The sequence below is a fragment of the Hypomesus transpacificus genome, chromosome 20 (assembly GCF_021917145.1).
Source record: "Hypomesus transpacificus isolate Combined female chromosome 20, fHypTra1, whole genome shotgun sequence".
Taxonomy (NCBI): Eukaryota; Metazoa; Chordata; class Actinopteri; order Osmeriformes; family Osmeridae; genus Hypomesus; species Hypomesus transpacificus.
Window position 1 is genome coordinate 2,170,633 of NC_061079.1, and position 17,072 is coordinate 2,187,704.

Consider the following 17,072-nt stretch of genomic DNA (forward strand, 5'->3'; position numbering starts at 1 on the left):
CGGTTAGTGCTGAGGGCTAATAGTTATCATCTAGGTTAGAACTTAAAGCTAATGCTAGCTAGCTAGGTTTTCACAGAGTTATAAAATAATGAGGTTTTACTGTGAGTGTACCCTACCTGTTGGAGCGCTCTCTGTATGTCGATGCCCTGACCCCAGGGGGCTGGTGGATTGGCCAAGCATTCCCCCGCATTCCCCCGGCGAGAGATGTCGATGCGCTGCTTACGTAGGTTCTGGAAGGCAGTCGCCATGATGCTGACTCCGTCGTAGGTCAGGGCTCCGGTGTACTGGAGAAAGCCAATCAGACAAGAGAACAACAGGGTGACATTTAGTGAGGAACAGAGGAGTACAGAAAAGTGAAGCACAGATATTTAGAATAGAGTGGACTATTTGGTAAAGTAGTAAGAAGTGAAGTAGAAAAGCGTAGCAGGGTGTAGTACAGCATAAAAACATATCAGTCCTTTGGGAAATACATTCCTTACAGTCCTTTGGAAAAGAACACAGAAAATGTGATGTGAAGATGAACAACATCCATACTGCAATCCACAGGCAGAAGGGGTCTGGAACAGTCACACCACAGATACCTTGAGCCTCCTCTTGGCCAGTTTGAGATCCTTGCTGTCGAAGTCCAGCCACTCCTGAATGACCTCGCTGACCTGCGGGTCTGTGTAGTTCATCAGCTGGAAGCCTGTGACGTTGGCCCCGCCTCTCTGGAACTCTGTGAAGTTCAGATCCAGGAAGCCCTTGTGTGGGAAAACACAGAATCGACCAATCACAGGACAGACGCCAATGTAAACAAAACACAGCAGCAGCCAATCCTTTGTCCCAAGGGTGGTGATTTAAGAAAGGATCAATTGGATGCTGGAAGTTGTACTTCCTCCAAACAGATGTTTGATTGGTGCCCTCTCAGAGAAGCCTCAGATTATCAACTGAGTCAATCTTTGCTCTGCTCTGCAGTGCAGAAAAAACCAACACCACTTTCACACCATTTTCAGAAGAAGCCTCACAAAGCTCCTTGTGTGATTTTTCACGTATCGACCTACATGCAGTAACTAGGACTCACAGTCATTGTCGGGTAGACAAAAATAATCACAGAAAACAATCTTAACAACAGTGTTAGCTAACACTGGAATATACAGTCTAAAACAGTGCACTGTCCATTTAAACGACTATGTTTATTGAAGTTAACCTATGGAATGAGAAAGCACACTGCTCTGAGCCATCATTGGATGTTTTATTGTGCTGTTTGATTGACTGTAACATCTGATTGGCCACCAGGTGGGAGAATCCTTCTGGTTTTATGTGGATTTAATTACCCATCTTTGAGTCTGAGAGCTTGGGTGTATGTGGGAGTGTGTTTGTGTGTATCTGTGTGTCTGTGTGCCCAAGGGCTATTTCTTTCCACATGGTGCAGAACCCCAGGGATCCTATACACACATAGCGTTGCATCTCACAGCTTTTAAGATTGTCATTATTCATGGGCTGTCAGACCCCCACCCTCCTCCTTCCTCCCAACCCCAAAACCCCTTCATTACGTGATCCAATTATACGCTAACAAGTCCTACTTGTACAATTGCTCTCTTAGTGTGTTTTGTCTTATAGCACAATCCAATTATGAATTTAACAATCCTCACGGTGCAGTCTGAGTTAGGGTGGGTGTTCTCCGGGCCTGGTGATGAATGGTGGAGGTAGTTCGTTAAGTACAGCTTCTAGACCTCCGGAGTCATTTTTAATCCGATCTCCTCCTGTCTGTCTCCCAGCCTCCAGCTAGCCCTGGAGCTGCAGCCAGATGGCAGGAAGGCAGCTAGCTCGCTGCTTTACTCAGGCTGACGCAGCATTGTGCAGACCAATCTCCCCTGGTTCCACAAATACTGAGGACTGAACTACCCCTGGAGAGAAATGAGAGAGCAGCCGACTGACTGTATGCAACCAGCTGGGAATGAAGCTAACCCCAGGCTAACGGTATTGGTTTCAAACCTCTGGTGGCTGAAGCTAATGCTAGGCTAATGGTACCACATAAACCTTCATGGAATGAGGCTAACCCCAGGTTAATGCTAGGTTAAAGGTTGTGTAGGCAAGTTGTGCAAAGCTAGCTATTTTTGCTTCAATTCCAACCGATTCAACCCATAATAACCCACCCCCTCCCTTCACAGCCACTCTCACAAAACTATAGTGACGCGCATTGACTGCAGACAGATAGCCTGTCCAATCATTAGTCAGGGTATGGTTTAATGATTGGTTATGGAGTCAGGTGGCTGAAAGGTCAGGGAATCGGGCTAGTAATCAGAAGGTCGCTGGTTCGATTCCCGGCCGTGTCAAAATGACGTTGTGTTCTTGGGCAAGGTACTTCACCCTACTTGCCTCAGGGGGAATGTCCCTGTACTTACTGTAAGTCGCTTTGGATAAGAGCGTCTGCTAAATGACAAAATGTAAATGTAATGTTTATTACAGTCTTACAACACCCACAGATGTCGGATACATTTCATATTACCGTCACACCTTTATATGTATTGGTTGCTATCAAGACGTGAAGTTTATTTAAGCAAATATGACAAAAAGTGCTTCTCAACAACATTGCCTACCCTGCCTTTAACGGTATTGGTTACAAACCTCTGGAGGCTGAGGCTAACGGTACCATCATTTGTAAAACTCTATGGACCGAGGCTAATGTTAGGCTAATCTTAACTAACACTAGGCTAACGACACACACCAAGGCTAACAATGCCTGGTTCACACCTCTGGGGACGGAGGCTAATGCTTGCTTGTCGCTCCAGGGTGAAAGTTAACTACAAGCAGATTTTCCTCCTACCGCTTCTGCTACAAGCTCTGAAATTGACTTGGCATCCTAGCATTTATCATTTCAATTGGAGAAACCGTGGTAATGACTCCCCCACTCGAACTTAAGGGGGGTCGATGCATAAAAACATGAACTGATGAATTGAGCTCATTAATAATGGAAGACTGTGGCAAGCGCTGTTAAAATATGCATAGAAAACAAACATACACATTGAAATACATAAACACTCTGATGGAGTATTCATGAACGCACACTCACTTGCACACACACACATACACAAACACGCAAACACTCACTGCAGCAGAAGGCTCTCTGCCCATCTATGTCTTGCAGATTCTAATTCACAATTAGTTCAGTAGGTATGCAGCAATCTGTCCAAACCACGTTTTGTCTTGTGCATTACACAATGACACACACACATGCACACACAAACACAGAGCCAGTGAAGATAAAGAGGGAGATGGAACAATGCCAGTATTGATTATACTGAACAATCGGCCCCTGTTCATTCTGCAGGAGAGGAAACAATCAGCTCAGATGTTTTAGGTCCATGTATGGGGGAGAAGCTGTAATCTGTTTCTCTGTAGCTCATGATGGCCCTTTTTTACTGTGATAAACCAATCTCTGGTTCAGGTTGTTGCACATTGATTTCTCATCATGTTGGACTCCAAGCAGGACCCTTAGTGACTCACTTCCAAAAGACGTAGAGGGAAGGAAATAGCTTTCATCACGCAAGGCCTGGAGTCTTAACAAGTTGGTTTGGGAGAGAAGTCACACACATATATACACAAAGACACACACAAAGAAGCATGCATACTGACACTTATACACACACACACACTCACCAGATTAGCCAGTATATAGTGGTAGTTTTTGAGGTTCTTCTTTTGAGCAGCAATCTGGAGGAGGAAGAGAAACACGGGAGAGGAAATGATGTTCCAATTATGATTCCCGCCTTCCTGCTAATGATGATAAAGTCATTTCATTACAGACGTGGCCGGCTGCAAGCCCCAGAACTCCCCTTCTTACAGATACCAGCTAATTGGTCGCCTCTTTGAGGAATTAATTTCTCATCTTCTGTCGTCTCAGCTGGACTAGAATATCTTAGCTCAGCAGGAAGACATCTGGCTGAGAGGAGGGGAAAGAAGGGGAGAGGATAGGAGAGGAGAGAAAATAAGAGAGGAGAGGAAATAAGGGGAGAGGAGGGGAGAGGAAAGAAGGGGAGGGAAGAGCAGAGACAAATCCAAAAGCGAGGAAGAGGAAGAGGAGGAGGATCTGGCACCTGTCAGCATCACAGTGTTAATTGGGGCTCTAATGACAACATGCACAACCCACTGCATCTCTGCAGCTACCAAACACCTGCCTCCCTGAACACAGCTTACTGTGAAGCAGCAGACAGCTTCCTACCCTGCTCTGCTCAGCACTATTCTGTCTGTCTCTCTACCTGTCTGCCTGTCTGTCAGACTCTCTGCCTCTCTGTCTCTCAGTCTATCACCTGTCTGCCTGTCTCTCTGTTTCTCTCTGTCTCTCTGCCTATCTGTCTGCCTGCCTGTCTGATTCTCCGCCTGCCTGTCTTTCTGCCTGTCATCTTCACCACCACCACCATCCTCCTCTTCCTCCTTGTGAACAGTACCAGGTTGAGGATGGAGTTAAGTCTCTCCAGTTCACAGTCCAGAATGACATGGTAATCCTTCTTGTTCTCCAGGTCCTGCATGACCTTGAGAAAGGAGGCCTCCGTCAGCGTGTCCAGGTTCACCGACGTAACCAGCCACGTCTTCTCTGAGGCCATGTCCAGGATCCTCTGGAGCACGGTCAAACCTTCACAAACGCACACACACAAACATGCACACACGCAAAAAAAGTCAGCCAGTATGTGTGCTAGTCTAAAAAAAAATATATAGATGTCTTTAAATGTCTATAAAGGCAGCTAGTGTGTATGTGTGTGTGTGTGTGAGAGAGAGAGAGAGAGAGAGAGAGAGAGAGAGTGTATTCGTGTGTGTGTGTGCGTGCATGTGTGTGGCCTGTTCTACTCAGCTAAAAGAGTCAATGTGCTGCTTTATAGCTGCCTTTCCAGAAGACCTCTGGAGAGAATGGATCCGCATTTAACATTTCAAATGGCTCGTCTCCCTTTCAACACCGCAGAGGGAGAGGCAAAGTGTTTTACACCAGAAGAAGAAAGACAAGGGGAGAGAGAGAAAGAGAGAGAGAGAAGAGAGGGAGGGGAAAAAGAGACAGACAGGGACAGACACAAAGAGTTAAAGAGACAGAGAGAGAGACAGGAGAGAGAGAGAGAAAAAGAGAGAGAGAGAGAGATGTGTTTGAAGTCATTTAATCTGAATATGTACAGCCAAGTCTGGGGTGATTACAGCCAGGAGGGGGTGTGAAGTTGAGAGAACTTATCCAGTAACACACACACGCATACACCTACTGGCATACACACACACAGGTGCCCACATGCACCCAAGCTTGTGCACACAGGCACACGTACACACTTACTGGCATCCACACACACAGGTGCACAAAAAAACCCGAACACATGCACTCATGCACACACACATTTCTCCCTTTGAGGTAGTGGTACTTAGAACTCAGAACTCAGCCAGGCTCTCATCAATACCTCAACACACACACAGATGCCCAACACAGACACACAAACACACCCAGCACACACACACAGACACACGCGCATGCATACTCATACTCACACAGAATTATATCTTTCATTTCAACAGTTCAAATAGGCCCTATGTCTCTTGCAAACCAAGGGTAAGGCTATCCATCTCCCCTCTCTTCCTGTCCATCTCTCTCTCCCTTTATCTCTCTCTACACCCCCATCTCTCCCTTGCTTTCTCTCTTAATTTATCCTACCCCCCTTTCTTTGCCCCTATCACAGAGACAGAAAGAGAGAAAGAGAGAGAGAATACATGCTGTACGTGTGTGTCAAAGAGGAGGGTATGTGTGCGTATATGTGTGTTCCTAGCAGTATTCAGTGAAACTCTGACATCAAAGCCTGTCCCCTCCCCTCCAGACCAGAAGTGACAGTCCTCACAGCTGCTCTCTGGGCTGAATGCCACGCTCGTCGCTAAGCACTCTTGTCATCGCCACACTGCGGCCCTGCTAACCCTGGATCTGCCAGTCTCCTGTGCCACCTCCTCTGTATTGAGTTGGTTGGGTGCTTTCTCTGTGTTGAGTGTGTTCAGTGTGTGTGAGTGTTTGAGTTATGAGTGTGTTGAGTTTTAAGTGTGTTCAGTTATAAGTGCGTTGAGTGTGTTGAGTTATGAGTGTGCTAAGTGTGTTGAGTTATGAGTGTTTTGAGTTACGAGTGTGTGGAGTTACGAGTGTGTTGAGTTATAAGTGTTTTGAGTTATGCATGTGTTGAGTTACGAGTGTGTTGAGTTATGCGTGTGTTTAGTTACGAGTGTGTGGAGTTACGAGTGTGTGGAGTACGAGTGTGTCGAGTTAGGGGTGTGTTGAGTTACGAGTGTGTTGGGTTATACATGTGTTGAGTTACAAGTGTGTGCAGTTACGAGTGTGTTGAGTAATGGGTGTGTTGAGTTACGAGTGTGTTGGGTTAGGTGTGTGTTGAGTGCGTCAAGTTATGCGTGCGTTGTTATGCATGTGTTGAGTGTGTCAAGTTATACGTGTGTTGAGTTATGCTAATGTTGAATTATGAGGGTGTTGAGTTGTGCTTGTGTTGAGTTATGAGGGTGTTGAGTTATGAGTGTGTTGAGTTGTGCGTGTGTTGAGTTATGAGTGTGTTGAGTTATGAACATGTTGAGTTATGAGAATGTTGAGTGTGTTGAGTTATGAGCGTGTTGAGTTATGAACGTGTTGAGTTATGAACGTGTTGAGTTATGAAAATGTTGAATGTGTTGAGTTATGAGTATGCTGAGTTATGAACGTGTTGAATTATGAGAATGTTGAGTGTGTTGAGTTATGAGTGTGTTGAGTTATGAGTGTGATGAGTTATGAGAATGTTGAGTGTGTGATCCGCTTGCAGCAGACGCCAGCAGCACAGTTTAATCTCCTCAGAACAGCCGCTGCTCTCCTGAGCAGGAGAGGGAAGTGACACCCAGGTCTGGGAAGAAATTATAAATATAGACACTAATCTCCTTCCCTCTCAATCTGATTTGCATAAACATTAGTGGTGCATATCATTTGCTAAAAATACTGGAGCAGGATGGAGAAGAGACTCCAGCATGTAGACACTGAAGATGGCCTGCTGTTGGGCTTAAACCATGATTAACTGGCTTCTGGGTCTAGTGTTAAACCATGGTTAACCTGCTACTGTGTCTAGTTTAAACCATGGTTAACTTGCTGCTTATGTAACCATATCTAGATACAACTGTTATATACAGCACCAGAATGGGAACATGTGTCCAAACTTTTGACTGGCACTGTACACATGCAAACACATCCTGGTTTATGTACAACACTGGCAACACTCTTTTTCCCAGCACAGACAGACAGATAAGCAGACAGATAAGCAGACAGATAAGCAGACAGACAGACAGACAGACAGACAGACAGACAGACAGACAGACAGACAGACAGACAGACAGACAGACAGACAGACAGACAGACAGACAGACAGACAGATGAACAGATGATAGATAGATAGATAGAAGAGGGAGAGAGAGAGACAGAGAGAGGCTGGAGGATGGAAACGCTGCACAGATAAGCCAGTGAGACGGACATGATGATTGGCAAGGAGACCCATCTCCCTGGATCCTGTCTGCTGTCGCTATCCTCAACCTTCCCTCACACCTGCTCCACCATGCACGCACACACACGTACACGCACATACACACACTCACACACACAAATACACACATGCACACACATGCACACACACACACATACACACGCAAATGCACTCACACATACACACACATATTCACACGCACTCATGCATATACACACACACACACGTATACACACCACACACATGCACACGCACACACGAGTTGTTTCCTAAAAGAGTTAGAGCGGCTAATAACTGCAGACTGTGCCATGGGGCTGTATCCAGGCAACAAGCCTGGGCCAACCAGCAGGCAGCATGCATTCACTTTAGACGTATTATGATGAGGTCATCAACCTCAACTTCCTGGTTTGTGATAAATAAGTTCAGCAGCAGTTTGTCTATAGCAGCAGAAGACCAGGAAATACAAACTTGGTTTGAACCAATTACAGCCAGCTGAGTGTGCTATCAGGAAACACGTGTGTTGTACTACATGAAGACAAATCAGACAGAACGTTCTGTCATTATACTCCTCCTTCTACACACATGCACACGCACATATACACACTATCTATATGTTGAACTAGATACTGACATATTCTTAAACATTGTATGTGTATATGTGTGTGTATGTGTGTGTGAGTGTGTGTGTGTGTGTGTGACGTTCCAATACTCTGAGCACAGCCACGCTGAATGCTGACTGATTGATAACAAGCCCACCAGGGTCTCACCCATCTCCCATGGGACACAGACACACATTATGGTGCAATATGCCCGGCCAAGCACAAAATGGCCACAAACACACATTCCACAGTATGAGAATATGAGCGCCATGGGGCAAAATTTCACCACTGCCGCTAACCAAGCATGAGTAATACATACGCATGTGCACACACATGCAAACACACACATATTATGTTTATGTGCAACATTTTGATACAGGCCTGTGGGAGTGAAGGTTCATCAACAACCGCTTATCATTTATCCAGGGTGACACACAGATCTCAACACAACCTGCTAACACGGCTCTATGAAACCTGGGCCACACAAGTTCAGGTGTTTGTGTGTGTAAACGTGTGCTCATATGTGTGTGCGTGTAGTTGTACAAAGTAGATTTACTCTGTTACCTGAGGCAGACTTGAAGAGTGTTGTTACTTCATCACATATATAATGCAGGGATACTGTACACACAGTACACACATTCTGTACATATATCATGAGGGGAGGGGTGAGTGAGAGTGAGAGTGAGAGTGAGAGTGGGTGGAGGGCAGAGGAGAGTCTCTCTCTGTGTGTCTCACCTGAGTCGGAGCTGTACATGTAGGTGAAGCGGGTCCACTGATAGTGCTGGACCAGAGCCAGGAGAGGCTCCTGCAGTTCTGGTCGCAGCTGTATCACAAACTGGTTGTTGGTGTCGATGGGGAAGGAGGGCGTGACAAAACACACGTGCAGTGCCCCGCAGAACGACATCAGCATGTTCATGGTCTTCTTGTCATACAGACCCATGATGGCGTACACGCCTTTTGAGAACTGAGAACAGACTGGAGGAGAGGAGGAGAAAAAAGAGGAAGAGGAGGGGGACAGGGGAGGAGAGGTTAGTGAGTTTCAGAGAATTGAATGTGCAAAGATTACTACCAAAATAACAACAACAAATGAGAAAGAATAGAAAATGTCCCAGGGAGAAGAGGATGTGATTTCAGACAGCTGCCTCCATCTGATGCTCTCTTTCATCTGGTTCGTCCTATTCATCTCTCTCTCTATCTGCACTTGTCTGTCCGTCTCTGTTGCATCTCCCTGCTGGTCGTTTTGTTAGCTTGTTATCCTTCATGAGTCTCTCTGGAGATGGAGGAGGAGAGTTGTACATAGGGAGAAGAGGAGGCGAGAGGAGGCGAGATGAGGAGAGGGGAGGAGAGAAGAGGAAGGGAGGAGAGAGGGCAGAGGGAAGCGGAGTGGAAGGGAGAGAACAGGTGGGGAGGGGAGGGGATTTTCTATACTCTAGTCTCTAAACAACATCTGACAAAATGTTTAATTTGGGGTGAATTTTTCCTTTATGGCCCAAAGCAGCAGAACACTGGTGGAGGTCAGACACCATGTTACACTTGATACCAAGAGCTGATGAGAGGTCCTGTTTGTCCCTGTGTGTAAGTGTGTGTGTTTTTGTGTATATGTGAGCTTGTATAAGTATGTGTGTGTGTGTGCGCGCGTGTGAATGTGTGAGAGTGTCGTGAGTGTTTGTGTGTGAAAGAGTGGGTGTGTGTGAGTGCGTGCATGTGTGTGTGCCCAGCCTCATGGCTAATTCCTCCACCATGCTAACAAGGTTTCTGTCACACCTCATCATCACCATATTTTCTCCCCAGAACAGACTCACAATCTGCCAGAGTCACAGGCGACACACTACTCACATACACACATACACACACAGACACACATCACTCACACACACACAGAGACATACACACACCACACACACGTCAGCCCGGGTGTCTGCCTGGCTCTGACAGGGTGTTTATTTATAAAGAGCACAGAGCTGCTAACTATACTGCTGTAGGGACAACAGCTGGTCTCAGCACTGGGCTGGCCTGTCTCTCTGCTGGTCTCTCTCTCTTTGTCTATCTGTCTGTCTCTCTCTCTGCTGGTATCTCTCTCTCTCTCTTTGTAATTATGAATGAATAATTGAATTGTGTGATGTATGCCGAAATCTAAATGGTAACAGACAATACACTTGGGCGCATGCTAGAGATAATACCATCTCTCTGGCTAGGTTGGACAGAATATACTGCTTCAAGGACAAGTGTCCAGTGGGGTTCTCAGATCACAGCCTGGTCACAGAGGTTGCTTTCATTAACTCTGTAAAGCCAATAAGTTTTTATTGGCATTTTAACATGTCTTTACTAGATTTATATTTAATAATAATAATTACATTTTAGGAAGTGTTTGTGTTATTTTCAAGAGAAGTGGAGGTGTCAGAAGTCACAGTTTATACTCATAAACGGCAAGGGTGATCCAAGCCCAGCAATTCACAGTACACTTTCAATGTAACTAGAAAGATATCTACCTAATCGATTAAAGCTCTAGAGACGGATATCGTTGAGTTCTAAGCTCTCGCTGAAGAAAAAAGGACAAAGAAGCCACATTCAGGTGCTGGATTTTCGAGCAGAGGTAAGATCTAGATTTCAGAATATCTTTAAAATGGATGCCCCTTCAAAGTTCTTCTTTGGTTTGGAGGAAAAAAATTGCTTTTCCTGAAGTACGGAAAAGGGCTGCCGAGTTCTACACTGATGATCTGTATGCTAGTGAGCAGAGACAACTCTGAGGAGTTCTATGACAGAATTCCTCATGTGTAGAGGCAAATGTGCATCTTGCACGCCCTCTGACTGCACAGGAACTGTTACAAGCACTGCAGGGCATGCAGAGTGGCAGGGCTCCTGGGATGGATGGCCTCCCTGTAGGGTTCTATAAGTCTTTTTGGACAACAGTGGGCGAAGACATGCTTGAGGTCACAAATGACAGTCTGAACCATGGGGTGTTACCCTTGAGCTGCAAAAGGGCCGTCCTAACATTGTTGCCAAAAAAGGGGGACCCGAGATAAAGAACTGGAGACCTGTGACACTGCTTTGCACTGATTACAAAATTCTCTCCAATGCTCTGGCAAACAGACTAAGGGAGGTGATGGGGCAAATCATACATGTGGACCAGTCAAGGTAGAGTTGACACCCCATGGAGGGCCACACTGGGGTTACAAACAGAGGAGCGACCAGCGGGTGGGGTACTTACAGTGGAGGATGTTGCATGGTGGATGTTGCCTTATCCCTGTACATGCTGCTGAAACGTAAAAATGTCCCTCTGAGGAATCAATAAAGTATCTATCTATCTATCCATCTATCTATCTATCTATCTATCTGATTGTGGCAGTAAATGCTTTTGTTTCGGTAATCAATCCACAAACTGATAGCACATGTTCTTTTTGTGAGTCCAGGGAAACAATTTTCCATTGCTTCAAGTAATGTGACAGACTGAGTATACCGTTTTTTTTTTTTTTAGATGAGCAGCTCCAGCCTGTGGGAGATTTACATTTACATTTAGTCATTTAGCAGACGCTCTTATCCAGAGCGACTTACAGTAAGTACAGGGACATTCCCCCCGAAGCAAGTAGGGTGAAGTGCCTTGCCCAAGGACACAACATCATGTGGCACAGCGGGGAATCGATCCTGCAACCTTCTGATTACTAGCCCGACTCCCTCACCGTTTAGCCACCTGACTCCCGGTGGCTACTCCGGAGATATTTTAAGTATCTCAGGGTTTATTCTCCCTACCGGAAAAAAAGAGTGAGCTAAGTGTAATCTTGTAAATCTTTGGTTGGGACAGGCCAAGTTGACAGTCCTACTGCAGTATAAAATGGAGGGTAGACACTGGGGTAGCGCAACATTTTACTGTTGTGTTTACATCACTGGTGAAGGCTAAGATAAGGCTGGAATGCGTTTTTCACAAAGCAATGAAAGTTATTTCTAAGTTTGAACATATTTGGGAGTGGGACAGTGCACTCTTACGTGGAGGAGGAATAACTTGTTTTTGCGTTTTCTTCTTTTTTTCTGCTTATGTCAATTTGTTTGTAGTGCCTATGGTCTGCTAAGTGTGTTTTTTGGTGTTGGTTTTAATGTTGATTTATTATTGTCCTCTGTGTGTGCATAGTGTAACCGGAGTGAATCGGTGAAACTCACTCCTCAGGTATGTAATAGGCCACCCACGTCAACGAATAGCTAGCTTTTCTTTGGCGTAGTTGGTAGTGGTCACACTTGGCAAGTCGGAGGTCGTGCGTTCGAGCCCAGTGAGTGGCGAACGAGCCTTGTCGTGACGGAGCGTGGCTGGCTACAGTTACATACCTGTCACAATAGTATAGTGTAATGTTCAGATAACCCGTAAAAGGAATAATAAAGGTGTTAAAACTCTTTGTCCACCTCTCTCTCACTGCTTGTCTCTGTCTCCCGTCTGTCTCTCTGCTGGTCTATCCCTGTCTTTGCTGTTGTCTCTCTCCACCCCAGAAGAGACATAGACGGGTAAGGCAGACAGAGACATGTATGTATGGGAGGTTCTCTGGACAGACCTGGGACAGGAAGAGAATGATGATGCTGAGGAGGAGGAAGAGGAGCAGAAAGAGGAGGAAGGATCTCAGATACCAAGACAAATAAATCCAGCGGACGCAGGGACCACAGCAGCCAATCAACTCCTCACAGCAGAAAGATGTCACTGACACTACCAACAAATCGAAGCCTTGATTCTATCTACCTGACTGGGAGATATTAGCTACTTCTGTCTGTCAATGCACTACAAGGATTACAGCGTAACCGATGCAGACTTCTACTGCATTCACCCCTCACAATCTAACCAGGTCCTTTCCCAGGGAACCACAGCTGATTATGTGATGTTAAGAACAGGTGTCAGTGTGTGTGTGCATCTGGGAGGAGTGATTAACAAACAGCGCCTGTCTGAAGTGGAAGAACATCTTGACAAGTTAGAGATGAAAGAGACTGAGCAGCAGACAGAGATACATCAGGGAGGATGGAGGATGGTACATCTGTTCTCCTCCTGTTCCTTCATCTGGATGTCTTCATCTTGAGAAGAGGAGACAACAAACACAGTCTAATTGGACAACTTCCCTTCCTGCCTGAGGGTGGCCAGGGTGTTCTGTCTGACTGCTTCCCTGGGCGGGGAAGAGAGAGAGAGGGGGGGGGCAGAGGATGGAGGAAGCCAGGAGATAGGAGGGATAAAGAGCGGAGGGAAAGAAGAGGCTGCGGGTTCTCCGAGCTGAGAAAGAGAAAATCGGAGAGACAAACAGACAGAGAGAGACAGAAAGACAGAGATAGAGACGGGATGCGACATAAAGACACAGAGAGACAGATAAAGAGAGAGACAGGATCCAAATCTGACCATTGAGACCCACATAGCAACACCCATGTGTTTGGCCTTAGTTCAAAGTTCATCTCGGGAGTTCATCTCTTTTGAACCCCAGGCCTCTACTTACTAAATGGTAAGATCAGAGGGGACTCCTTAGAGGGATTTACATGATTAGAACTTGGATGCAGTGTCCTTGACTATGCAGTCACTTACATAGACCCCCTCCACTTTCAATGCACTCACTGTCAGGCAGCAAACCCTACTCTCGGACCACCAATGTGGTATGAAAACAGAGCACAAAGCATACTGTGTGAGCCATCTGAGCTGGACAAACTTAACCAAACCTCCACATGGGACACAGCTAGTGACAAAATTCACAATGGCCCTAAATTCAATTATTTTTTACATTAGTGATGAAGGTGTTGAGATGGCTGTCAGTGATATGAACAGGGTCTTTCACAATGGTGCAAAAGAAGTTCAGAAAGTAAAAAGAAACCCAATGAGAAAAAAAAGATTGTTTGAAAGCAAAAACATAAGAAATTATCTTGAACCTTGAGACAACTCCATGTTCTGCATTTGAGGTACTGCAATCCTCAAACAATCTAAAAAAAAGTATTTATATTTATGCATTTACTTATTTAAAAGACAAAAATCTATTCTATGTGCCAAACACAATGAAATACAACACTGGCCACAACCAATTCTGAGATGTGAAATAAGAAAATATCATTGAGAGCAGTAGTTCCATCTCAAATTGGGGAAATCTAGGAGAAACATTTTGAAAATATGTGAATATGAATCAAAATCTTTTACAAAAAAATATATAACAACAGAGTAACAATTAAAACCATTAAAAAACAACCACTGAAAACAACCAAAACCTACTTGCTTTCCAAATTCTGGCCTGGGATCCTGACCATACTAGAAATTAAATGTGTTAAAAAAAAAAGCTTTAAGTATTGCAGGCAGCAGTGCACTGCTTAAGTCATTCAATATAATAACAGGAACACTTTCCTTTGAAATCAAGAAATTACCACAAACGTGTACAATAGTGGAGACATACGTGACTCCAACAAGGTATCTGTGTGAGCAGTAGTCTGGATAAACCAGACCGAAAGACAGATGCCTGGTGAGACTGGTAGTTTATTGTCAAAGGCACCGGCACGAAGGAGCATGCTGGAAAGAAATGTGAGAGACAGAATAATTAAGCTTATGATGCGAAACTATTAAAAGTCGAGCAGGTAAGGTGTCCTTTACCATGTTGAAGGCTAAACGACGAGTAACTGAGGTGTGTGCTGAAGTACTGGTGGTGATTGCTGATGAGGAACAGGTGACAGTGATTCGTACTCGGGAGAGTGTGAGCGCTGTAGTGGAATGACTAGGGAACCTGGTTTTTGGAACCTGTTTTGGACTATCATAACCAACACGTTATTTTGAAATATCCTAAACAACAACCTCACTACCCACCGAAATGACTGGGTCGTTATCAAGCTCTGTGGAAGCCGGGTAATGACCATTAATTTTAATCAGCTGTGCTGGTGCAGTGAAACATCTAAAACATGCAGGACAGCGGCCCTCGAGGACCAGGGTTGCCTACCCCTGTCCTACACTACACACCCACTACCCACCCAGCTTGTGTTGTGGTTCTGTCACCTGAACTGCAGATACAGCCTTGATATGCTAATCTGTAGCGTTACTCTGCCCTGACTCTGGAGAGTGCCTACCCTGCTGCCCTGTCATCACACACACACACACACACACACACAGAGGCTGGCACAAACATACACATGTACACACTCATGCGGATCCACAAGCATAAACACACACACACACCCGCACACTGTCACTCTCATCTCACATAAATGGCTTTTTAACAAAGGCTGCTAGCACAGAGCAGACCCCAGTTAACAGCAGCTCTTCGACAACAGTCTAATCACTCCAGTAATGATAGGATGAATAATGGATTCAAAATGAGTTCTCAGAGGCGTTGCCCTGTGCTAACACACACTTACACACACACAAACACAGACTCACATGCACACGCACGAACACACACTTGCGCATGCCACAAAATGCACACACATACACATGAACACACATACAGTTATTTACCATTCACATACATGTACCCATAGCAGACACAAACTCAAACACACACAAACTGAATTATACAGTACCAACAAACTGCACACTGCAAACGGTCTCAAAAAACTGTGTACAACGATGGACACTACTCGCCCTAAACGGACGCCATCTTGGCAACATAGTGAAGAGGAGGAGCCCTTTCGGCAGCTTTTTCCACTTGGGGTGGAGATTAGCGCATTCGTTTTGCAGATTTGCTTCCGTCACTTACCACCAAGTGGTTAACTTAAGTGTTCCATTTGAGACAGCACTACTCAGCGACGGAGTGCACTACAGATGTAAATGCACTGTATTGCAGTGCACTGTATTGCAATGTACTACTTCATAAAGTGCGCGGTAGTAGACACAGCCATAGTCAATGCAAAGCACCTCATGAATGCTAATCTAGTATCTCATCATGACCCTGGCATGCGATTGTTCTTTACGGTGAATCATAGCATGACATCAAATCTTCTCAGACACTGTTATATTGGTGGAGCCCTAAAACTCCAAAAATTTGGAGGCCTGTAGATCACCAATTTAAAAAAACTGTGCAGTGGTGTCAACTATGCCAGTGATACCGCGAGTCGAGATACAATTTGAAAACAAAAGTGTTTATGAACAGTAGATAAAAGTCTGGACTGATAACTAGGACGTAGAGTGTAGCGATTCACGGGAGCTTAACTACTGTATTTCCAGTTTTTGACACATGAAGATATTTGCACAGTATTAAATAAATATGTATACACTGTGTTCTGCAGTTATCTAAAGGTATATGTGATGTTATCCTGTATTCCATGCAGTCGGGGAATCTCCCCCTCCTGCACCCCCGTAGTGGACAATCTGATGGTGAGGAAGCGCTGAATTTTGATTTAAAATTTGAGTTGGATTGTACAAGGTTTTTATGGAACTATTATCACTCAGTACAAGCGCAATTACCACTGCTGGATGTAATCTTCATGATAATCATGAAATTGAATGAAAAGAATGTGTACGAGGAAAACCAAATATATAAATATTACCAGTAATGTTCCAACATTCAATTTCTGCAGTCTGACTACAGTACGGTCATCTGAGTCGCCAATTCCAACTGTTTCCAAAATGTGCGTAGGCCTACGGGAGGATCAGAGTTTGCGTGGAGGACCGCACATTCTCCCGTCAAGTTTGTTTTTATAAATCACAACCTTTACGTGGAAAGTGGCGTACGCACACTTTCAGCCCCGTTTTGTGCGTACGCAAGCTTTATAAATGAGACCCCAGGTCAGTAATCCAGCCAGTGAAACAGCCTGCTAGTCAACCGGCCTGCCAGTCAACCATCCTGGCAGTCAATAAACTAGCCAACCAGCCAGTGACGCTGTCCCCTGTTAGTACCACTGTGTTCCACGGTGCCGTTTTCATTCCAGTAATCATCCGAGAATTCGGATACAATCTGCCCATCGCTGATAAAGAGGGGCTTTGGCACAGACGTAGAGAGCGTCAACCAGTTGCGGGCAACGTCAGACTGGGAATCAAACACTGGGGACTGGA

General features: G+C 45.2%; 1 protein-coding gene across 2 annotated transcripts in view; it reads right to left on the minus strand.

Moving 5' to 3' along the window:
• The window catches only part of gria1b (glutamate receptor, ionotropic, AMPA 1b), a 52,794-nt gene that overhangs the window by 27,752 nt on the left and 7,970 nt on the right, over nucleotides 1-17,072 (minus strand). For both annotated transcript variants that reach the window (XM_047043331.1, XM_047043332.1), the window contains exons 3-7: nucleotides 8,834-9,073; nucleotides 4,428-4,612; nucleotides 3,640-3,693; nucleotides 582-740; nucleotides 117-284 (exon numbers count right to left, since the gene is read on the minus strand). In XM_047043331.1, the coding sequence (XP_046899287.1) occupies nucleotides 117-284; nucleotides 582-740; nucleotides 3,640-3,693; nucleotides 4,428-4,612; nucleotides 8,834-9,073 (806 nt within the window). The remainder of the gene's footprint in view (nucleotides 1-116; nucleotides 285-581; nucleotides 741-3,639; nucleotides 3,694-4,427; nucleotides 4,613-8,833; nucleotides 9,074-17,072) is intronic.